This window comes from Gallus gallus, chromosome 19, assembly GCF_016699485.2.
Source record: "Gallus gallus isolate bGalGal1 chromosome 19, bGalGal1.mat.broiler.GRCg7b, whole genome shotgun sequence".
In the NCBI taxonomy this organism is placed as follows: Eukaryota; Metazoa; Chordata; class Aves; order Galliformes; family Phasianidae; genus Gallus; species Gallus gallus.
Genome location: NC_052550.1, coordinates 7992079 through 8017027, shown reverse-complemented (window position 1 = coordinate 8017027; position 24949 = coordinate 7992079). Strand labels below are relative to the sequence as shown.

The window sequence follows — 24949 nt, the reverse complement described above, 5'->3', positions numbered from 1 at the left end:
TCACCAGTAAAAGAAAATGCTTAACCAAATAGTAAATACTACATAATAATGCTTGTTACAGAAACTGAATGATATTCTTCCCATCCTTGGACCTAATTTTATAAAGTCGTATTTATTGCATAAAGAAGAGAGACAATTTAAATCACTTTTGACACGAACACATTCACAGCTATGTAGAGGTGGACATCAGAATGCTGTTCAGATGAACTTCTATGGAAAATGATCACTCTATGGAAAATTTCACTCAGCTCACTCAGAACATATAAATGGCTATAAAACAATTATCAAAACCTTGCATCTGCATATTAATACATGATGGAAACAAATAATCATTTCTTGAAAATCATGCCTGACATTTTATTAGAGCAAAATCTTGGTTGGTGCTTTGACTGCAGTAAATCAAAAAATTTGTAAATGATTAAAAAAAGACTGAGGCAGATTTAAAGTCCGTTATGTACATATTTACATTGTTATATATGGCATAGAAAATGTGCATGAAGGGCAAATGAGTCCTCATTTTGACATGAATACATACAAAATCTGACCCCAAAGATTATATTCTCTCAAAAGGAAATTTTAAAGAAACCTCAACTTCCATCTAAAATAGAGATTAATTTAGAAGTCATCATCAAATATCAAGTGTGCAAATGCTACTATTACTATTACATAGCTTCTGATGTACTTGTTTTGACAAAAGAAACATGCGGGGAGTGAGTACTGAAGAACATACCTATTTCTGAATCCATTCTCAAGGTACAGCATTACTTATCTGCACAGTTGCTGTTATATATATTTAATTTAAAAAAATCCTAACAAATGCAGAAAACCCTAATTTTATATGGAGTTTTTGCTTTCTGATGTAAACTCAGCTGTTTGTGTTTAATGGCAGACTAATAAAACCTGTGAGACTCAGACCTCCTCGCCATACAAGCAAGAGAATTTGCTGCACATGATACCTGTCCTTTGGTCACATAGTTAGGGTGAAGAATCTTATTTATATCTGCAGATAACTGCAGAGTGCATAATTTGCACAGTGAAAAACAAAACCAACATGAAATACTGAGCCTGATAACAGCATATGAAGTAGAATGTGAACTAGAAAGCAATCACTGCTCTGCAGTGAGGCTATGCTGTAAAGACTGCTCGTTACATTTCCTATGGAAGCTGTCACTATGTGCTAGTACTGTCCAGTAAAAAAGGTGACACACCTTTGTTTCGTGATCTGGAAAGACTGATTTTCCGTTTCTTGGTGTCCACCTCTTGAGATTCTACCTGCTCTGCTTCTTCTCCATTAGTCATCTTTTCAATATTAACTGTGCTATTCTTACTGATATCACTCAGCATTGTTCCATGTAAACTTGTGTTTCTGCCATCATCATTAATCATTTCTTTTGGCTCACTTAGTGTTTTTGAGGTACTGATTACAAAAAGATCATCAGCTACTGTGGGTTTTCCACATTCAATCTGATTCTCATCTGGATCTAGTGGTCTCATTTCCTGTTCCTCAGATTCTGCATCATCATAGAGCTCTGGTGTGAAATAAAGACTCTCATCCTCATCTTCTGCAGATATTTCTAACACTGAAAGTTCAGGTCTCCCTCCTACTGAAGGAAGCTCACTACAGGGCTCAATTTGAAGCTTTTGCTCATCAAGATGCTCCTCAGCAACTGGAGCCTCTGTACTTTTGACTGAAAAATTAGTTGTTTCCAAATGTGATTCTGGTATACTTGGTTTATGTTCTAAAGTGAATGATGACTGGCATTGATTTACACCACCAATAAGTTCACTAGCACTGTTCACATTCTTCCTTTGTTTGCTGCTTGCTGTGGACACACAGTTCGTGGCTACAGGCAAAGGTGTTGAAGTCAGTGGTTTAAAGCAGCAGTGCTCTTTCATAAAATCAGAATTAGTCCGATCACTCTTTTTCTCTGTTTTATTTGCAGGCCTTCTGGGTGTGGAGTCCATATGTTTTCTTCTTTGTATTCCATTGTGAGAACAACTCTCTACATCAACTTTCTGGCCACCTGTGAAAAATCACAACACATTAATTAATTGTATATGCCTTCCCCCTGCTGATTTACAGCATGTTTAGCACATCAAAATTACCACTGTTTTATTAGGTTTGCAGATATTTTATAATGCTCATTAAGATCCAATACAAACAAAAGCCCAGATGTTACAACTATCTTTGCACGTGAATTGTCTTAATGAAATCAATAGATTAACTGGCCCATGTAAAGTGAGAGCATATGTACGATTGGATTTAAAAATCTGTATTTTTTACTCTTTATTCTCCTACATTATTTACATCTATCTTACCAGAAGTGAAATGACAAGCTTTTCTAAAATTGAGGATTGGATGGATAGTTGCTCGTAAAGCTGTTACAGGAATTGTTTGTACACAAGGAGTCTCACTGTATCTAAACAGCAGATACAGCTTGACTCAAAGCTCTCACCTTGCAATATTGCTCAAAATCACGTTTCAAGCATATTTTAAATTATCTTCATATTTTTCAATGACAAAATCAATTTAAGTGACAGTACTTGATTGCACTACAAACTTCTCAAACATTACCAGTTGTTTTAAGAGTAACTGCAGTATGCTGAACACAGCTTATATACATACGTGAATAATTATTTTGCATCACAGCATTTCAATACTTATAAAAAAATATTTGTTTCTTCCAAGAGAGATGTAACTGAACATTTGAAATTGTTAATGAAGCCTTTTTTCCCCCCCACAGGAAATGAACATACTTTGTTACATTATTGCTGTGATATTACCTGGCTGATTTGATGGTCCAGGATTAATTGAGTTGATGGTTGTAGTTAAATGAGTTTCTGGGACGAAACTTTGCTCCTCACTTTTAACAGGAACATCTGGTGACAGGTGAATAGTTGCCTCCTGTTGAGAAGCTGATGACGGCTCTTTTGAATTTAAAGGTACATGGAAAACTTCATTGCTACACTGTGACGAAAAATCAATGCCTTTCTGGTTTCTTTCAGCAAATGCATGTAAGGATTCAAGTGCACTACCAAAATTTTCATGATGCTGGACTTGTTGACGAATCCATTTAGATAATCCTAATGGGGGAGGAAGAAAAGAAGCGTTACCACAAAACTACATTATATATACCCAGTTTTATGATTATGCACTGCTTTTATGGCTGGGTATTCATTTTTCTTGTTATCGAGAATAATTAAAAAGAAATGTACTTAGATCATAGTTATTTATGACTGTACTAAAAAGGTATGACAGAAACTAGAATTTAAGTAAAACAAAGCTTTTACAACTTTATTTCAGATTAAGCAAGATATTCAGAAATAATCACAACTGTCAATTGCAAAGAAATATAATGCAACATACTTTTATACAGCAATCGTTTTTACAGCTCTCCCATAGCAGAATAGATATAAATGTATCTAAGGAAGCAGAAGGTATATAATTTAAATGTATTTTTTGTGCAAAAGACATGTCAGAAAATGGTTTGATTTCTATCATGGCAGCTGAGCTCCACCTGCTGACTAGACAGCAACATTATCTGCTTACTCCTTCATAGACCTCTTTTCCAAACACATCAGGAACAAAGGCACACAATGCATTGTCTCTTAAGCAATTTCTTTTCAACTGCAGATTTTTACTTTCATGGCTACACTTTGTTACCTTCTCACCTGTATTTATATAATCATATTTCTGTAATCTTGATTTGTTAATAGGAACTTTCCCAAAAAGATTATTATTTTTTAAACAGCTTACCAGTTATGTACTTGTTAGGGTTATTCCGGAACCGGTCATCAACTAAGATAAGGGCACCCCAATCACTCCTATGCCTTATACACCTACAGGCAAGCAATAAAAAAAAGAATGTCTGTGTAACTAGAGGCCATATAGTAAAAAACTGTGGGGATCAGACAGGAGAAATTGTAAAGAGTCAGCCTGCTGGGATATGCAAAAATATACAAAGTGTTTTTCTACTCTCTTGCAGCAAATAACATTCATTCTGGATGCATGAACAACACTACCAGAGTATATCACAGAAGCTTGATTTTCCTTCATTTCCATTACTATGTGAAAAACAAACTAAGAACAAACAAACATTCAGCATCTAATCAAACCACATATTTGTTTTCTACTCAAAACTGGACAAATTAAACACTGAAAGAAGGAAACGTAAGAAAAAAGGAGAAAAAATGAACTCCAATGCAATGGCAACCATGTGAGTATTTTTTGAAGTAACTGCATTTTCATAAAGCAATGTATAACGGTGCAGATCAAAGCTGTGGGTGATACTGTTTAGTTTGTAGCTGAGGTTTTATAGGCTTACAAAAATATTCCAGTATTCACTTCACATGCATTGATATTTTTAACATTATTCAAATTTCCATACTGCCTCCCAATAATAACACGAGTGAAATATGGAAAAGAATCTGTCAGTGATGGTTCAGGATTATTATCCCCATTGTTTAAAAAGAGGACAATTTCTGAAGATGCTTACAAACGTACATAAAAACACAAGTCTATCAGTCAGTGCTTAAAGTGGGAATGGTGATGCTGAAGAAACAGTAACTGTTTATATTTGAGATCTCTCCATAATGAGAAGAGAGATTGCAACTTTATTCAGAAACAGACTTCTTCCCACTTCTCATTTTTTCATTGCTTGGATAAGGGTTAACTCATAGTTTAGATGAGTGACACACACTGGAGAGACATTCTGCACTTCCAGGAGGAGCAGCACTGCAAGGAATTCATTGTGTGGTGTCACCTGGCCATACACACCATCTGTTCAATTCCCAAAGGCTGCTATTTCATTTCAAAGACTTGTGTTATTTCATATACTGTAAGAGCACTGAATTAAGAGAAAAGTGCCAGACTGAGGACTAGCATGTTTCTGCTCACTTCCATCCCTGCAGGCATCTACAGCAACTACTGTTTGTGTATCTACGGCAACTACTTCCTGTGGCTGTCACAAGAAGCTATTCTCTGATTTATAATAACTTAGTAGGCTGTTCTGTCTTTACAAAAATTATCATCATTTGCCGTCATCCTTCACCAACCTCAGCCAGTAAGGACTCAGTCCAACAATTATGCACACTATTTACATGTTTATTTCAGAAGGGAAGTCTATTTTCTCCTGTTACATTTTGACTAGCACAAAGTTTATTCACATGACAAATGATACAACAAGCAATTTTCACTAAAGTTAGAATTAAGTTAAAATTTATTTCACAGTGACAAAGCTTCAAAATAACTTCTCACTACTAGCATTCCACCACTTCTGATAACTTTTTTCTTAGCTAATTACAACAAAGAGGAACTTAAAACACCAGCAACTAGAATTTACAATGAGATTTTATTTACTTACACTATATTGCCTCAAGTTTGTTTCTAAACCTTCATTCATATCACTATATGTTGTCTATAAACGTGTCCATGCCTCTATCATACAGATGTATATCGTACATACACATACAGCATCTACATTAGACACAGCTGATAGATAGCTATATCTCTGTATGGTAAACCTTGCTGGGGAAGGATGAACTAATTCTGTCCTGTTAATAAAATTTAAGGGAATTATTTCATTTGAGAAAGTAAGCTATACCACTTCTAAATCTGAAAAGAGATCAGCAAACATGATAATTGAATTGACCTTTAGCAAAGGCCTGCAAAAATACATATATATTTATTCCTTTCAAAAATTCTGTAGGCTAAACATTTAAAAAAATGTTCTAAGCTCACCAAGAGTATAATTAGTACATTTGAAAAGACCTAAGAATTTTCATTTGATTTATAAGCTCAATAATTATTTCTCCTCTATAAATGCTTTCCTTTCTGTATATCTGGAATAACAACAAACTAACCTGCAGCCTAACTATGCAGAATGAAAAATGAAAATTCTCAACTCTAACAATGCTCAAATGCTCCACAGACAAAAGCAGACAGCTGCCAGTACAGAGCAGCTGAATACCTGATTTAGGCAATATGAGTTTTCTGGTCTGATTTACCCTTGTTAATAATGAGGAATCAATCACTGAAGATGTCACATGCAAGAAGTTCTACAAATGTGCATGTTCTTAATCACACTAGGTTTATCTCACCTTCCCAGGGCCTGGTTCAGAGCCCTGTAAGCCTGGATTTCATACCACTGGCTCCCTGGTAAAAGGCCTCTTGTAGTTTTATGCTGATCATTGTACTTCCTCTTTAATTCAACCTAAGAAAGAAATCACAAAATATTGTTTGCGATTATCATTTTGAAAAGGAAACATTCTAAAATGGAAAAAGAATCAAAGATTAATTTAATCAGTGAATTTTATAAGGAAAAAAAGAGAGCTTGTTAGAGAAAATAGATAAGAAACAACATCGATCCCACAGAAAGTCTCACAAGTTTTGTCCACAGTTATCATTTATCCACAATTGTGATGCAGTAAAGACTTCAATTTTCCAAGATGCCAAAGTCAAAATATGCAACTGATTCATACCTGCAGTTTAAATGGACCAAATACAATAAACTGGAAATGTATCATCAGATCTGCTATGAAGCAATTGAAATTTGAAAACATTCAGTACAAATTCCACAACACAGAAGACTGCACCTGTATTACATAAACACTTCAGGAGTGCTTTAGCAACAGTGACTTAATACACAGAACATTTCTAACCATAAAACATTTGAAAGGTCTCAGATATCCATGGCCAAGCAAGTCCCTTAACTACAAGGCTCAAGTTTGCAATCAGTGGGTTATGAAGTTGGGAATTCCTCTGTTGTGCCAAAAGGAAATGCTGGAAGCTCCAGAAGACAGCAGCTCTATACCTATTTTGCTGCAGAACCCCCTGAATGTTGGTTGCCAGTAGCTGTACTTCAATTCTTAACCAGAATGCATGCCAGGACACTGCCTTATTACCCAGCATCAGTACCCAGCAGGCAGCAAGCTGCTCTAGCCACAAAAGAATGAATTCTACCACGCTCTACCACTTAATACCCGTATTAATCACAGTTCATATGAGGCAGACGTAGAGTGTTCTAATATTTACTCAATCTCTCAAGGCATGTTCGAAGTGCAGAAAAATACACTGTAATGGCACAATCTGAAACAAAATTGGAAGGGCCATGTAATTGGCTTAAGCTGCAACAGTATCCCCAGAGTGAAGCTGCCTTGTGCAGGCTGGTTATGCAGCTACTGCACTTGCTGAGCTCCTGCTGGCCACTACCTTTTGCTGTATGATGCAATATTAAGCAACTGAGGACTTCAGGGTAGGAAGTATTTAGAAGCAGCAGTCTCTCCCAGTTGCTCCAAAGGCAGCTCTGACAACAACTGTGAAATAAATTCCTCAATTCCCTTTTCCGATCATCTGGACAACTACGCATGAACTGCCTGACCTGAAGTGGGGAAAGAATTGGTTAAATTAACATTATACACAGTTATAACATATAGCAAAAGAATTTCTCATGACTGTGGGGGAGGTGATGGTTGCGTTTGTTGAATTTTTTTTTTTAAATAAACAAAACTACACCAAAAAGGGCCCTTCCTTTGCTCTTTTGTACAGTATTAACCTTTCTAAACTGACAAGTGAAAGGACACGCTTCAGGAGAGAAAACAGCAGACTTCTAACCTCTTCTGACAGGTAACTTTCAACTTGGATTTGGATAAGAAATTTTATTTTATGTACTTATGCCCTTTAAACTGCCTGTCAAATTTACAAATTCAATCTTTACAGCCAGAAAATAAATTCAGTTTGATTTCACAGATTTCATATTTGTTCCAGTCACCCTGAATTTATTGACTGGCATATGAGGTCTCAATTGTAATTTTCAGAACAGAAGACGATTTCTTCTGAGCAGCTTAGGAGCATTAATACTGTTCTTTAAGAAGGGACCAAAGCATAAGTGAGCATTTCCATATATGTAAGTGCTACTGGAAGGAACAACAGGGTACTCCTCAACATTTGAAATGAGGTTGGAGATTTTCACTGAAGTCTTTAAAGCCCAACCAGTGGCAAATGGTAACAGGAGAAGGCAGAGCAGTCAGATCATCTCCTTTACAATGTATTATCCCATAAATAAAATACCCTGTTACTATGACCCAGTACACATTAGCATTATGCAAATACGTAGAACTTGTAATGGTCATCAATAATGGCATTTTGTTTTTCAAATTATAAAAAATAATAAATCAGTATTGCCTCAGGCTAAATGGCTAAAATGTCTTTTCTATCTTCATTAATAAAGGGTTAACAGAAAATAAACATTGGGTTTTCTCACTTTGATGATCATGTCTCAGCATGAGATGACAACTTACGTTGCTGAGAGTTCAGTTTTCATTATAAGTCTACGAAAGGTAAAAGGCCAGGGCATGTCATTTTAATGCAATCAGAATCTATTTCATTGTATAACTCTTACATTATCAAACATCAAATCAACGCCCGATTCAAAATGACATGTTGCATATGTGAAAAAGCCAGTCTCTCCTGCTAGCAAATATCCTAAATGTGCAGTAAACCACAGGCTAGAAGGGATTAGTTAAAATGTCAAAAGACAGCCTTTTACTTTTACCTGTTCATCCTTAAAAATATACTCTTAGCTATCAGGCATGCTTTACAGACAAATAGCTTCAGCAGGCAGCAGCAGAAGGCCCATGGCAAGCTCTGCCATCTTGTAGCTGTCAGACAGATTAGGCTTTGATCTATCTGGGAGGTCACGGTCACATTCACATTTACTGAAGTCTAACAGCATTATACCTGCTAACCGCTCGTTCTTTTAATGCTTAATTAGTTCGACATCTTTCACTATGGAATATCAACTGAGAAATAGCAACAAAAAGTAAATGCCATGAACAAACTTTCCTATTCATGACTTGGAAAAAATCTTTTGAGGCAAATTTTACTACGACTCCGAAGAATTTTTGAATGTTTTTTTTTTTTTCAATCCAACTTTGTAAAATGAGTTTGCTTTTTTTTTTTTTTCCCCAACACTTAACATTCTGTGATGCTCATTATGCTAGATTTTAAATGTTGACAGCTCAGGAAAAGAGGATAAACAACAGTACTTCAACTGAAGAAATCCACATTAATTCAAGTGATACGTAAACAAGTAACAAAGTGGGTTTATGCTGTAGTTACTATGGACTGTATTTGTCAGTCTATGACATGAAACGCAGAAGAGCAGAGATCATTTCTGACCCCCAAAATAACATGCACATGCAGAAGCCTGCAGCCCTTCAGCAGTATGCCAGGCAGAACCATATGTATTCAAAATTAACATAACGTGGCTGTATCTAACAGCAAGATATAAAAATAGCTATCTACTATGAGCTGATTGTTTATATAGAAAAAAAAACAGTGGTTAGAAAAAACCCCCACAAAACTAGAAGAGAAAGCTTTTCTTTCCTTACAATTGAGTTCTTTCATTTCTGTAAACAGAATTCTCCTCCTTACCAAGGTCTGCCCTTAGATCAACACCCAGCAGTGCTTTGCTAGGCTAAGGAGTCAACTGCTGGAAGGACAAATGCAGATAACCTCAGAGCTGTCTCAATATACACACGTAGGCAGGGACACAAAGACACACGTGGAAACTCATGCCCCCAACTTCTCAGCATTCTCCTTGATGGAAATGAAAAACAGAAAATGGATACGAATATTTTCTGGCATTTCAGTAACTTCTTTATCTAGGTTTAGGAGAGGACAAACAGTAATGGAAATGAAGACTACTGTCTATATCATGCAGTGAACTTTACAACATGCATTTATGTTTAACATCTAATTCCCACCTCCCGAAAGCCAACAAAAAAAATCAGGTGGTCACCTCACTCCCTGCTTTCACCCCTTGTCCCCTAAAAAGACATAAAAATGGTTTTTAAGCAAATCTACCCTCTTAAAAACCTCATGTATCTCTCCCCCACCTGAAATAGCAATAATCAGTATTCTTCAAGAATATGCTTGCCATCTACTTTCCTCCTGACAAATGCCAAGTAGTCATAAAAGTCTGCAAGTGCAGGAAAGTAAAAGACATGAAAACCCTTTTTTTTTCTTTTACATGTGAGAACTCCTAAATGGAAGAAGCATTAAATGGTACAGCATTTAACTTTTTCCTCCTTGCTCTAAAAGTAATAGCAACATCTGTGAGATTTAAGACTACATAAGGTATATATACAGACATGGGTGAGGCACAAGATTCACCTATCTAAACACAACACCTCAACTTATTAGCCCACAGGAGAAAGATATTATGGTAGGATATTACCTTCAAATGCTCCAGGCATTCCAAGTACAAACAGCGTTAACAAATATAACAGTATGAAATAAGCGAATGCTTATCACCTGAAGTTCATTAAACTAGAGTCTGTGTATTACAATTACTTCTTAAGGCCATTCTAACCAATTCATGTATCTAAACATTGCCATCAGATACATAAATAACACACTATTCTGCTTTCACACACAATACATTTATAATAAAAAAAAGAAAAAAGAAAACAAAGCTGTGAGCAAAGTAATACCAAATACTGTGAAAAGGTTGATAGGGCTGGAGAGACAGTGCTCAGTGCTGCAGCTCCACCCTGTACAAGTCGCTTTACCGGGTGAATCACATGTGCCCCTCCAGAGGCTTCCAATTCAAATCAACAGTTCTGAGCAGCAAAGCCACACTATGGCATATCAGAGTCTACTAACTGGCCAACACTACCTTCAGGGAAGAAAAGCAGCAGTACCACTTTATGCAAAGCTGTATTTCCTGCGTTATGTGCTTACAAGGTATTTTATGACTAAATGCTTCCCAAGTATTCTCGCTCTTAATCCCAGTGTTAAAGAGATGGGAAGCTTATGTAATGCTGCAACCCCTGAACACTTTGAGTATTGTCAACTACACCATGTGGCATCTCCGAGATCCTGGAATTTTACGGTTTGACAAACCTTGTAGCACATTCACCCCAGGCCCATCTACTCATCTCAGTCTTGTAGGCTTGGAGGGACTGTGAACAAGTGACTTGATTAAAATCTAATGCAACCAAAACTCTGCTCTGAAGAGAAAATTCAATCCATTTCCACTGAAGCAGAAGTGAAAAAAATCAAGCAGCTTCCCCTGAGGTACAACGTTGCTGTGTACGCTCAGTGCCGCTGCGGCAGAGGTGAAGTGGTAAGTGTCAGTCATCCTTACAAATCCCCAAGGTGATAGCTTCACTTTTAAAGCTTTCAACATACTTTGACAGTGAAGTAAAAACTTAAAGGTCAACGCTACTTGCTAAGGATAAGATAAACACAAGAAAATCACTTTGGAATTTTTTATGGATCATAAAAGTAAACTATTAAAGGTAAAAAGTTTTGATTTGCGGTATTATTTATCCAAAGGCTTAACTTCCAGATATATTCAGAGATGATTTCTGTAATCTATGGCAACATATTGACATTAGCCTTGCACCAGCAGAAGAAAAATGCCATCCAGCAGCCTTACAAGTAAAGCTGAACTGAAACGTTCCCTTGCATAGCCACAGGAATGCTCTATTCCACAGGATTTTGCAGCTGCTCCCACAAAAGGAGCCTCCACTTAAGAAAAGGGCGGATGGCTTTGACTGTCTACAACCATTCTTGTTTCAGGAAAGGTGGGAAGTGAAAGGCTTCTGTGATATCTTCCTGCTGATGTAAACAGCTGCCACACCATCACCTATTTACTGCATTGCCTGTGAAGTGTTACAGCAAGGCAAAACAAGACCTCACCTCTACTAAAATTTTGTTGAAATGGGAGATAAAAATAATCTCAAGTAAAAAACTTATTTCAATATACACTTCCACATACATACTTGGTAATAGAAGTAGCTCTATATCCTGACCTTTTCCCTTGGGGAGAAGAAGAAAAGTGATGGAGGTGCACAGTATCCAGAGCCAGCCACCTTGTGAAGGTGCGACTCAGCACGCTGCCTCACTCCTGACTGAAATATTTTCAGTGTAGTGCTGCAAGACAGGACTAGTGTTGGCTGAATTCTTTTACAAAATCTAGAAATACATTGCCCCAGCAAGTGTATAGATATAACTCCTAAAGGCTTACTACATAAAATTGCACATTCCAATGCTCCATTTCTTTCTAACATATTTATCTTTTTAAGAAGCTACTTTACAATTAAAGCATAAAAGAAAATTGAATATGAAGTGTGGCATGGAAGAAAGAAATGCAAGTGTACACATACAAGAATGTACATACATTGCACTTTTACCCCTCTCTGTATGTTCCTCTTAGAGGACATTCAATAAATAAAATACTACAATGTATGGCTTTCCTATGAAAGTTTCATTCATTTATCTCTGCTCCTTACTTTATATTTTTTTTCCCCCCAGTAACGGAGTGAAGGAGAAAGTAAACATAGCTCAGGTTCAGAAAACCATTAAGACAGATAATCACACCAAAAAAACCCATCACTTTCTACAGTCATTTAAATCACATTGATGTCAGGTCATCCAAAAATGATATCACACACATTTTAGGCTTTTATGACGTCAAATTTGACAGGAAAGATGAGGCAAAGTTTCTCAGAAACATTTGAAACAAAAGTGTCAATTTTTTGATCCCTCCAGAAGAGAAACGTTAGCCCTGACAGCTGCTTGAAGTTGCACGTAACCAAGAAAACTGTAATTGAAATTGTGTTCCTTCACATTCTACAAAATATGTGGCTGGAAACAGTAAAGAAAAAGTGTGCTATCGTAGTTCATAATCACAGTATGGCAGTGATGGGAAATACTTCTCATTAACAACAAATGCAGCTACAGTTCTTGAGTCATCATTGCACAGGAAGTCCAGCCTTATCAAGTTCATTTTTTTTGCACATCTATTGATGTTTGACTGTGTTTTCCTCTCTATTTTGCTAAGTTCTCTTTGCTGTTACATGATAATGTACACTCTACTGTACTACCATCAAAAGCATCTGGAAAGGTGGAAGTGAAGAAATGCTCTCTGGGAAAGTTAGCTTAATGCTTGCACTTCAGAGCCGCCCATAATCAACATTTCATAGCAAGTTCCTTTATTTTCAGGTCCCCAGGGTAAAAGCAGTAAATTATGACTTGAACTAAACAAGTCACACTTGGCTCCAAAATCAGATTTTCCTACCTCTAGTTTCAGGTCCCAGAGGTGGGCAGAGGAAATCCTGGTCACAGCCAAAGAAGTCATTTTTGGCTCTGAAATACATTTTCCTGCTTCACAAGAGCCAAACCCTACCATTGAGAGCACCGTAGCTTTAAGCAATACTTCAACATTTCTTTTATATATTTTGCTTTAGCAACCTGATTCTTCAGCAATATGAAACCATTTTCAATCATACAAAATTATGGGTTTGGCCTCTCTTTCTTAACACAGTATTGTTATTATTAAGTACACTTATGAACCCTAATCATTGCTTCCTTCCTAACACTGACAAAGAGTTTTAGACTCTTCTCTTTGTGACAGCGAGTGAATGTAAGATATCACGTGCTTAAAATTCTTAAGTGGAGCAACTGGAAAAGAAACAAAATTACATTCCTTAAAGGCTCTACACAAAATAATGCAACATACAAAAGCATACAGTTACTGAAGGAGACCAAACGCTCCCCTTTTAACACCTGAAGTTGTAGCATATATTTACAACACACATATGGAGAACATAATATTGGATATTTTACATCATATTTGGTGATGAGTTTCTTGTCCAGGAATGATGTCTGGATCCAAAATGCTACAATTCAAAATATATAACAGGAATTAATGAGTAGTATGTTAGCATCAGATAACATGTATGTGGGATTACGCATCTTTTTCTGCCACATTATTTATGTTCTCTAATATTACCATTCACTGGAATTAGCATCAAGTTACAAACCATAAAATATATTTAGAAAGCAGGTTGATCACAGACAAGTAATATTAGTGGAGATGAGCCAACATCAAGCTGCCAACATAAAATATCGGTCTCCAAAGGCACAATTCAATAAACTCTTATGACTGTGCATAGTCCAGTAGTATTAAAGGGATTACTCACACAAGTAAGAGCTATGTGCAGAAGTAAGGGGACATAGAACTGAGTCTTAAGAGGACTTTTACTAACCCAAAAAGTAGAGAAGCAAGTGTGGTTTTATGTACAGAAAGCACTTTTTTGTTATTTACACCAATTCCAGAAGTATCTCATGAATTTTCCTAGGGAACTGTTAACCACTTGCATTTTCTATTTATAAAGGGATATCATTATTAATAATCTTATCAGCTTCTTCAGTACATCTTACTGTATCATTTAGCCCCTGGCAATCAGATATCACACTGGTTTTACATAAAATCTAGCTGTTGTTGCTTGTTTGTTTTTTTTAATGATGTAGCACACACTTTTCTATGCCATTTTTAATACATTTGTTTCACTCCATTTTGGGAAGCAGCACTACAGCTTCAGTATGCTTTCTGTGTAGCCTTCCTTATCCAGCTGGCTACATGAGCTTAAGTGGTAAAAGAAGCACGCACTAATCCAGAACTTCTTGAGGTATCCACTAAACGAAAGCCTTGGACCAAACAGAGCATTATTCAACTTGCAGGGAAGTACCGCTACTTGGATACCACTTTGGATCCAAGCTGTTGAGCAAAAGACACATTCAGAGTAAGAACAATTTCCCATAGCACTATTCTAGCAGCACTACCACACACCAGCCAGCTCCTCAGATCTGATGCTAAGAGACCGGCGCATGCCCTTCTCTCATTTAGAATTGATCAGTGCAGTGCTTTGTGCATTACTGTATCTAAATATACGCATACAAACCTTTAGCTGTGCGCAATTTGGCAGCTACTGTTTCTATCCTTACTTAAAAATTTAGAGGTTTCCTTCAGTCTGATTAAAAAAAAAACATAAACCTAACATTTGTATTTTGGAACTGTTAGCAGTAATGAGGTGCACTGCCCAAATTTCTATGATAATACATATTTGGTCATATCCAAAAGAAAATCAAAAGCAGTATTTTTAACCTTAAAGAACATAATCCCTTGTGAGCATAATTCACTGTTGACACATGCTTTTCAATTCAATTTTGTATAATTTAGAATACAAAAATATTGACATTCTGGAAATCATTTATAGCAAAGTGTAACAGTTCCAGCTCTACTACAGACCAAGTGTTTCCAAAATATCATTTCAGAGAACACTTCTAAAACAAAGCATTTCTAACTCTAGAAACTGTGATGAATTTTCTTTGAATGCACATGTTTTTATACTAAAGGACAGGGTATTATGTTTTAGTAGAAGAAAAATGTTATGGCTGAATAAGCGCCTCAAGAAAGTTATGCAAACATTGAGAGAACACCGCACCAGGCAGCCACTGCTAACATAACCCTACTAGTCCTCATAGGATGTGGGTTTTTCCTACCAAGGCTTTAACTAGGCACAAGCTGTAGACAACAAAGAAGTCTTTGGCTGTTCACTTAAGCTCAGAACACATCTCTAAAACCAAAGCTGAGGCAGCTTGAGCTTTCAAGTGCAGACCTATGGTTTTCTTGTTTGATTTGGCATTATTAATAACAAGAATCCAGCTGTTTCTTATATTTGTTCTGTGATACTTGTTTCTTAGTTTCACAAAGAAGTCTAAAAATGCTCTAAAAAGGTACACAAAAAGATAAAACAGTGGCCCTCATACTGAGAAGAAAAGTGCCAGCAGTGGAGCATCATGCCCTTAGCTTATTTTTAGTGATCTTCCATACAAGTTAATAATATACATTTCTTTCACTAAGTAGAAAGAAAGTGTAGAAAAATACTTTTCCATATTCATTGGCTTTCTTTTCCTTAATAAATGCCTGGCCTCAGCTAGAAACTGCCTGCTCTTATGGAACATCATCTAACTACAAGATGAGCTCTGTTGAAGTCAAAAGAAAGGAAGTGTTGATGTGGGCAATTACACCGCAACGCAAAAGCAACAGGATGTTACTTCAGCCACCTGCTGAATAATACAAATAGTCTCAAATTTCTTTAATTGGAGACACACCAGAACACAACTTTTAGGCAAAATAGAGCATTTTAACAATGTAAAAGCCTTCACAAGCAATGTCAAACAAATTGATGGTATTTTTACCTAGCATGATACACTTGTATTTAGCATTATAGAAATGAGTCAACAAAACATGCTGAGCTGTTCCTCCTCTTAACTGTGTAGAAAGTAATAAAGAATTCAAATAAGACTGACAGGAGTCCAAGGGTAAACATTTCCAACAAATGTTGTGCATATTTTGTATTTCAAACAGGATATTAAAAATAACACATGACTCTTTCAATTAGATATTGATATCCTACCTGAAGGTCTTTCACATTTGGAAACGGAATGCCTATGGTTATAACTGCTCGGGCATTCTCATCACAGAAATCCAAGCCTTCACTAACTTTTCCTCTGCACACAGCTATTAGGAGTGCTCCATCTTAAAGAAGCCAAAGAGGGATATGCATCATTCCCAGGGGTAAAGTGAACAGCAAAAGAAAGTTTCAGCAATATCTTTAAAAAGTTCAACATAATATAGCATAATACACTGTGCATCTGTCTGGAAAAGGTGAGGGGATTTAAAATTCAAAGTGTTTTTGTTAGAGAGATGAGATCAACTGTATTTTCATTGATAATATTGTGATTTTTAATACAAGTAGCAAAATAATTTTCCATAGTATAAGACAGTGGTACTTAATTATGCATGAACCATACACATTTACTACAGGGTTTCAAATTTAAAAATTTCAGTTCTGCATGCCAAAAGCTATGTTATTGTTGACATGCTACCATCCTTTATTCTTTACACTAACATTCAGGTATTTTGAAAAGAAATCCTACAGTAGCTGTAATATGAGAAATCAGAGCTGTGCAACGTATGGTAAAAATGATTCTTTGAGAAGCCAGTCTGCACCCTGCTGGACACACAAACATATTCCTACACAGTTCACTGCCTCTTGGATACCACTATCAGGACTGTGCATCATTCCGTTTGTCCCTTTACCCGCATGCAACAATGAAAATAGCTCTTAATCTCCCTCATTTATAACAATAATTTATTAAGATAAAGTTAACTTAAGTGTTTATCCATACCTTATACCTGTTAAGAATATCTTTTTTTTTTTTTAACTTGAAAAGACAGCATAACTATTTTGTCTGCAGAAAGTACCTTTTTCTCCTTTAAATTTTATTGCATCGTAGTATATTTTCAGCAGTTCATCGAAGTCACTTTTTGCTCCTCCTTGAGGCTCTGCAATGACTGTCTTAACAAGCTCCAGGTTTCTCCACAAGCCAGTGTGTATCCAGCGATCTTTCAATTTGTCCAACAGCTGAAAAGAAAAAAATTAAGAAGAGCTGAAATAAAGCACAGACCATTTTCGATTTATGAAAACAAGCTCCACAGCTATGCAGTACTGGTATTGATGTAGGTATTTATCAACAGCCTCCTCTACTTCAAGGACCCATCAGCTTTGTTATAGCTATCAGATTCTAAACTACACTATTTTATTCCAGATCAGCAGGGGTCAATTTTGCAGTTAGCTGCCATCATGCCTTTTTCCCATCAGTTTCCAGACTGAATATTATGAAGGAAGGGAGCAACAGTCATTCCTTTGCCTAATATATTTGTTTGATGGTGCACAGTACTTTCCCTCAGACGAAAGAAGTGCAACCAATACACTTTAGCACAAACTGAGTTGATCTGGTTCAGTGGACAGAAGGTAGATACTTGATCTCCCTCATCACAGCGTTCAGTGTGCCATCCCTAACTGCTGGGCAGTAGAATTGCTACACTTTGTAGGCATAGAAGATTTTAAATTAACAGATTCCATAATACGGGTTATGGTCCTAATTTGTCTGTACTTCCCTCAGCTCCACTCATCGAAGACCTGCTCACTATTTTGCTCCAGGCTGCATAAAGTGCTCCATCTGGAACCAGCACCAGTCCCAGCCCAGTGCTCAAGAGCCGCAGGATCCTTTGTCTCCTAACCCACTTGCCTCTCCGATGCACTCCAGAATAAAAAACAATGAAGGATCCTGTATGGCTGCAAAATTCATTTCTTAATACAAGGACACTTACATATTTCACTGAATTTATTCTCTGCTATTAAGTTCTCGGGTCAGTCCCTTTTGATGTACCGTCAGATCAGAGGGGACAGATCGTACATTGCTTTCAGCATGTTGACTAGCTTTGTTCAGGCTCCTATTCAGGAAATCCTGATTACCCACTGGTGTTGGGACACCATTCTCAAACAAGCACAGAAAGACCAAATGATGAACAGTCCTAACATTTCCTATGCATACAGATGTCACTGCAAAAGAAAGGGTCTCTTCTAAAAGTTCTTGTCACTTCCCTGCCAGCTTGGTCATTTCCTGGCAGCATCCTATCTGTAATCTCTTTTTGTAGAAAGGTTTATATTATGAGCAAGCAATGACAGTGCATCTGGCCATCCACAGCCTGCCACTAAGTCCTCAGTTCTTGGACATGATGTGGAGATAATTCTGGTAAAGATGAGAACTGAACAAATGATGCACCTAAGTACATCCACTTAAGGTGTATTAGAGCTGCCACTGACTGTAATATTATCAGCTTTTCAGATTTCTTTCTTCCTTCTGCAAAGCTAATGTCTGCCCAGGCACCCACTTGATGGGCTGTGCTAAATTCACTTCTGCCTTCTCTTTGCCATGCCTGACAAAAGGAGGCTGGGGAGATACTACAGACCGGATGCATTTGGGTATAACTGAACTTGAACTTTACATCCACAAAGCTATTCATGTTCTGGGGATCATTTGCCCCAGCCTTCTCCTGCTCCTATCATCTCAGCTACTGAAATCACTGGCTATTTTTCACAAACACAGCCTTATAAAGCATTCTTAGCAGAAAAATCATTTCTTAATTTAAGTGAATCAAAGCCTCAGAAAGGACAAGATTCCTTACCAGAACTACTTAACCCCTCAGCTCCACTTGATTTCTCCCATACTTGAAAGCAGCATAACTTCTGTGCATCACCAAGAAGATGGTACTAGAAAACCTTCCTCCAAATTCTTAAGAAAATATCTTTTCTCCTTTGTGTTGGCCCCTCCAGGCACGTATCTATTAGACCATACAAGGTTCAAGTTTCTTGTTTAATCAACAGCATCATCATCACAGAAAATCTACAGTTTTTGATGAAAGTTATTACCTCTCCCATTTAATGGCACTTCCAGGATATGAAAACTTTCCCGTACACAGAAAACTATGCACAAGCATATACAATACCTGGGCTATTGCCACAGGCACTAAAACAACCAGAATTACGGACATGACTGCGTACAAATAAATAAAATATAAAACACATACATGGCTCGTAAGAGCTATGAATCAAAGGCAAGATTCTCATAAAAACTTATTTCACTTCAGATTGGAAAAGTGTAAATGGGAGCAAGATATAATGCCAGGAATCACAAGGAGCAGCCATTAATGCCCACAGTCAGTCACTTTTTCAACCCAAGGGAATAATAGCTTCTGCAGTGGAAGGCAATCTGCGTATATTTTATTAAATCCCCTAAAAATGGATTCTCAAATGGTTTATTAACAAACGCTCTTCCTCCAGGAGAGCAGAAAATCATGTTAGAAAGAATCTGTCATCTTCCCATGCACTGAAGGATGTTTACTTTGATAGCTTTTTCCTTGTTTTCCTTTCTGCAACTTAAAGACACCTGTAAGCTATGACCCACAGAACTTCTGAGCTCAGTATTTAGATTTACCGTTCATCTTTGTCAGCATTCTCTTTTCAAGGCAGCTTTTGAAGCACTCTTGAAGTTTAGGAATGGAGAAAAAGGTTTTCTTAACATCTCCTGCCATTATGTTGTGCTCCTGTGCTAAATCCTCTCATCCTGTGTCCATGAAGGAAAAGCTTTGCCCCTTTCCATTTGCTGTTTTGTTTTATTCGGTGCCAAAAATTGCATTAGGGGTTTCCCATGTCATGAAGCAAGACCAAAGATTTGTTTAATGTGTTTTACCCTGAGGCAAGTTCACTGTAATTTCCAGCATCTTAAAGAAGCCAAGAAGTTAACTTGCAGCACTCACACCGCTGCACTGTAATTTGGGAATGCACTTTTTTTTTTTTGCAGTATTCAGTAGCACTTGATGGTGTGTTGTTAAAGCAGCAAATACCTGTGATGAGGAAGGGTCTCATGGAAAACACAATAACACAATGAGTTACATATTCTGATCTACAGCTCCTTAGCTCATCCCGCTCCAAGCATCTGTTACTACATTTCTTTATATAGATTATTCCTGCAATATTTTAGCACTGGTTCAGATCATGGATGAATTGTACCTCGCTAATAGATTAAAAAGGGAACACAGAAATAATCCAGCCATCAAAACTGCTTGGGGAAGCTACAGAACACTTAAAAATAAAAGAGGATGATCAAGAGCAATACAGAAAAGGATAACAAAGCCCTCACGACCCAAGTAGCACCTGATATGATAAACTTTGGCTTTATTAAACAACTATTAACTAATTTGATAACTGTCCGTTACAGTTGCAGTGCATATTATTGAGCACCTTTAAAAGTACGTGCTATCTTGTTACCCATATGTTTACATAATGACAACAGAACAAAAGGTATTTTAAGCAGCACAAAATTTCCACAAGTCTCTAGTAACCCTCTTCAATCTGGCGTTAAACACCAAAAAAGCACTTCTCCCAAACTTTTTTTTTCCATCTCGTGTATGTGATTCATTTTCATGATAAAATGTTTGCTTACAACCGGTAAAGATACTTAACATTTTCTTTATTTGGATACAAAGGGTAGCTGAGGAGAAAAAGGAAGCAGCCATTAGGCTTTCCTTAATAAAAATCACAGTATTGGCACCACTGTTAGTGCAAAAAGTCAGAGATGCTCAAGGGACTAACATTGATCTAAAAGCCTTTTCCCATGCAGAACTCTTCATGTGTTTGCTACTAGAATTTTCTTTTTGAATAAGCACTGCTTCAAATCAAAGTGTGTCTCCAGTGGGCTGGAAATGTGTTTGAAGGGTCAAATAGAAGTTCTACACACAGTCAGCATAAAACTTCAGAAAGGGAAAGCAGGCATCTCCAGCCAGCCCTGAAACTGAGCAACAGGACTTCCATCACTTGGCTCCGCTCTGGTTGAACCTAGAGGGCTTAGGACTAAATGGGAGATCACCTGCAGAAAACAGGGTTAGCATTTAATCCACGAACACGTGTAAGCGACACACAAAGATGTGGCACTGCTACAATGAGGTATATTTGCATCATCTTTTGAGCTTTACTCCAGTAAGGCACTTGTTACTCTGCAGTGCCAGAAATTAAGAAATTGCATCAAAATGAAACAGTTTTTTTTAAATCTTACTACAAAATGCTTCCCACTATTTGGGCTGTCTGCAGGTAAACAACAAAGGCTGCTTTATACATCACCAGACAACTCATACTGCATTTGCATCAGCTGCAACCTCTTCTCTTCCTGCCAGTGGCAAAAAAAATAGATATATATATTTTAATCTATAGACTGACAGATCCTTCTGCAAATTTAAGCTATTAGGAGAAAGAACATCATATTTTCCACAAAAGTAATCCTCTGAAGATCCCAAGGCACAGATGTTTTTATAATGTATCTAATTCCATAGGCATTGCATTGCCTTTAATAAGCTTTCAGGACGAGGCACAGCTTGCTGAATCAACTGCTTAACTACAGTTCTAACTTCTTCTTCAAACCACTCTCCTCCTGCTCTCAAAGCTCTCTGTTCAGCATGATGGTTAATTACCCGGTCAAATGTTCTTCTACTATTTTGAAAGAATTAATCCATTTCCATATTAGTGATAATCCCAAAATAAATGCATTAAATGAATGCATTTAATATGTTGCTTAAACACTAGTGGCCTCAAATTCATGTCATTTCAAAGGAGACTTGGAGACCATCCCTTACCAGACTCCCCCCACTTTTTCAACATCACTTACATGCTGGTGTTACAGGCTCCTATTAAAAATACATCTCCAAGAACTCAAGATGTTCTGGACATGCATAGAGTTGGCAAAATGCATTCAAAAGTTCTCTGAATGGCAATGAATCTCCAGAACCTATTAGAAGCCTTCAGTTTGAGGAAAACAACAGTTTACCAAGTCATCGTGGTGGCATAGGAACAGCAGTTTCATTCTACTTCTATGTTTAAGAGAAAAAAGCCATTTGAGGTTAAAAGTGAATACAAAGGAAACAGAGTAATGAAATGGGAAGAGAGGACTGAAGGAACAAGAGACAGCCATCTGCCTGGAAGGGTTTAGGTGAAAGGAATGAGCTGAACTTCCTTCCAGAAACAAGAAAGAAAACATTTGGATGAACTGACCAAGAAACTCCGAAGAGCATTATTCAGGTATTCCAAATGAATTCAGAAATAGTACTCCAGAATTACTAATAGAGTGCTCTATAAAGCATAACATCCTTTAATTAAAAAAAAAAAAAAGACACCTATGAAGAGAAAACAATCAAACCCAATGTTTAGGAATATCATCAAAAAACATTAAAAGTTCACAAAAGGGCATCAAGAGTGTGTGCCTCTGAGCCACAAGTCATCTCCTACATTGACAGAGCTAATCCATACTTCATCTTTTTACCTTTTTCTTCTCAGTCCGTGTGATTTTTCAACCATGATTTTACTCTTAATCACATCCATCACCAAAACAGAAAGAACTCAACTCCACATGACACCCAGTCACTTGCACCGCACGAGGCGGAGACTACACCAGCCAAGAATAACGCGGCCCATTGAATTATTCAAGCAGTTGTTCGCACTCAATTAGATTTTCATGAAAGGTTAAGCAATAGACTGATTCACAGAAATCTCTTCATGTTTATGGAACGTAGCTAACACAATACAAAGAGGTCTTTAAAATTCATTCTTTTGAATAAGCTGATACAAAATAATAACTTATCTATTCACACACACACACACACAAAAGTAGAAGTATTTTAAGCTTCAAATTGAAGGAGAGCAATAAAATATCTGTGCCCCAAATATTTCACTTGTCAAGTAAAATCTGCTTTCAGAATAGGACATCAATTCACCACTGTTAACGTGTAACAGGAGAAAAATACCAAATGCACATATAAATGCATATGAAGAGGTACTGTTTTCTTTACGTGCCAAAAGTAAACTTATTTAATACAGAATTTTAATGGAAACAGGCCACACAAAGATGCTATTCTTGCTCCAGAGAGGCTGTGCCTCCGTTCTACTGCACATTTCCCCAGCTATTTACTATCACTCTGGGGCTACAAGCAGCAATGAAGAGAAGTGTTGCTTTTAATCAGCCTTCCTTTACAGAATACTAATTCCAGACCAATTTCTATCTCAAAGTGTCATAGAACCTCTGTAATGAAACACTCCATAACTGTAAAACAGAAAATATGAACAAATATTATCAAGCATTTTTCCCCTGCCAGGAAAAAGAGCATTGTACTTTAAACCCAAAAATTAAACCAGGGAACATAATATGTTTAGAAACTTTAATTTCTTTGTTTTAAGGAACACGAAGCCTAGGCACTACAGAGAGGAACTTTAATGTGGAAACAGCTTAGAGAAGTCCTGAAATCAAAGTAGACACTGCAAAGGAATGAGATTGGAATGTATACTCAGATGAGTACAACTTCTAAAGGAAAACACGTTACACACCTTTTTCAGAACCTCTCCTTTTCAGCCGATAAAGATTTTCTAATGTGAATTTTCCCACTAACCCTTCCCACCTATTACAGCGAAACGCAAATCGGAGTGCATCTATTTAAAGCAAAAGGAGTTAGAAGGAAAGTGACTTCACAAATTCAAGCTTGCCCTGACAGCCTTGATTCCAAAATTAAAACTGCTGAAGTTGATCAATACTGAGTAGGTTAATCTCTTCTCCATGAAGAGCCCCATTTCAGCAGAAAAACCCCAGCAGGCTGGAGGCAGAACCCAGGAAGCTGTGAAGGGACTTCGACCCAAATCTCACACATTTTCTGACATTTTGCATTCCTTCCCTGAGTTATGATGAAAGATCACGCAGGCTTTGAGTTTTCTTATTAGCTGCTCTGTATGATGGAGTCTTTCCTCTACACATCTCCCAGGAGAAAACTGTCCTCAATAGTAAATCTATATCACTACCGTGTGATCTATTTTAGGAGATTTTTCAGTTAAGTCTGATACGTTATCATTACAAAAGAAAATCAGCTTGAAGAATAAAACCTCATAGGTGTCTATGATTTCCAAGAATTGGTGCAGAAAATGTGCCTTTTTAAGTTTAGAAGTACCACGCTTACTGCCCCAAGCATGATTTTATACAATCATTAGAGGAAAAACAAATGTTCAGGACTAAGTCTCACGTGCTGAGAGAGGAAACATGGGGCAAAAGCTGTGCTTGGCCAGGCAGGCTGGCAAGCATGGGAGGGGGAGAAAAAAAAAAACAACAGATAAAAGCTGCTGTGCAACTCAACTACATAATTAAACTAAACCCTGAACATGGTGAAAAACTCTGTATTAAGAACAAGATTCTGATCACCATGTGCACACTCCAGCACAATAAAAGGTGAATAATTCATAATCATATTTGAAGGAAAAGTATGCATCACTCAACCTGGGGGAAACACAGGGGATTTCACTGGTATGATTTTTCTTTAGGGACAATGACAAAGTGCCGCTCACCAGCAGGAAACTGAAGCACTGAACTGTGTTCCATGTGCCATAAATCAACACTGCAGCCTACAGGATGTCTCTCTGGTACCAACATACCATCAATTTTTCAATAACCTCTTTAAATAATGGAATATGTGAACGGCGACAACAGTAATGAAAAATGAAATGTTTTGCACGCCAAAGACTCTAGGATAACACGATTAATATGTTACTTCTACAATTAAAGAAGGTAGGTTTTTTTTTTTTTCAAATACATAAAATCTTTTTCCAAAACATAGCAACTTGTTTTACTACAACACAATTTAGAGGCTTTGAGCTCTGTTAC

At 37.1% G+C, this 24949-nt stretch overlaps 1 protein-coding gene across 7 annotated transcripts in view; it reads right to left on the bottom strand.

Annotated features, from left to right (window-relative positions):
• Positions 1 to 24949, bottom strand: part of BRIP1 (BRCA1 interacting protein C-terminal helicase 1) — a 117741-nt gene that overhangs the window by 68336 nt on the left and 24456 nt on the right. For 5 of the 7 annotated variants that reach the window (XM_040650090.2, XM_040650091.2, XM_040650089.2 and 2 more), the window contains exons 15-20: positions 17124 to 17283; positions 16273 to 16394; positions 6100 to 6212; positions 3758 to 3840; positions 2785 to 3084; positions 1209 to 2024 (exon numbers count right to left, since the gene is read on the bottom strand). In XM_040650090.2, the coding sequence (XP_040506024.1) occupies positions 1209 to 2024; positions 2785 to 3084; positions 3758 to 3840; positions 6100 to 6212; positions 16273 to 16394; positions 17124 to 17283 (1594 nt within the window). Of the gene's footprint in view, positions 1 to 93; positions 2025 to 2784; positions 3085 to 3757; positions 3841 to 6099; positions 6213 to 16272; positions 16395 to 17123; positions 17284 to 24949 lie in introns of those variants that run through there. The other 2 variants (NM_001398144.1, NM_001033058.2) reach the window with 1 other exon arrangement.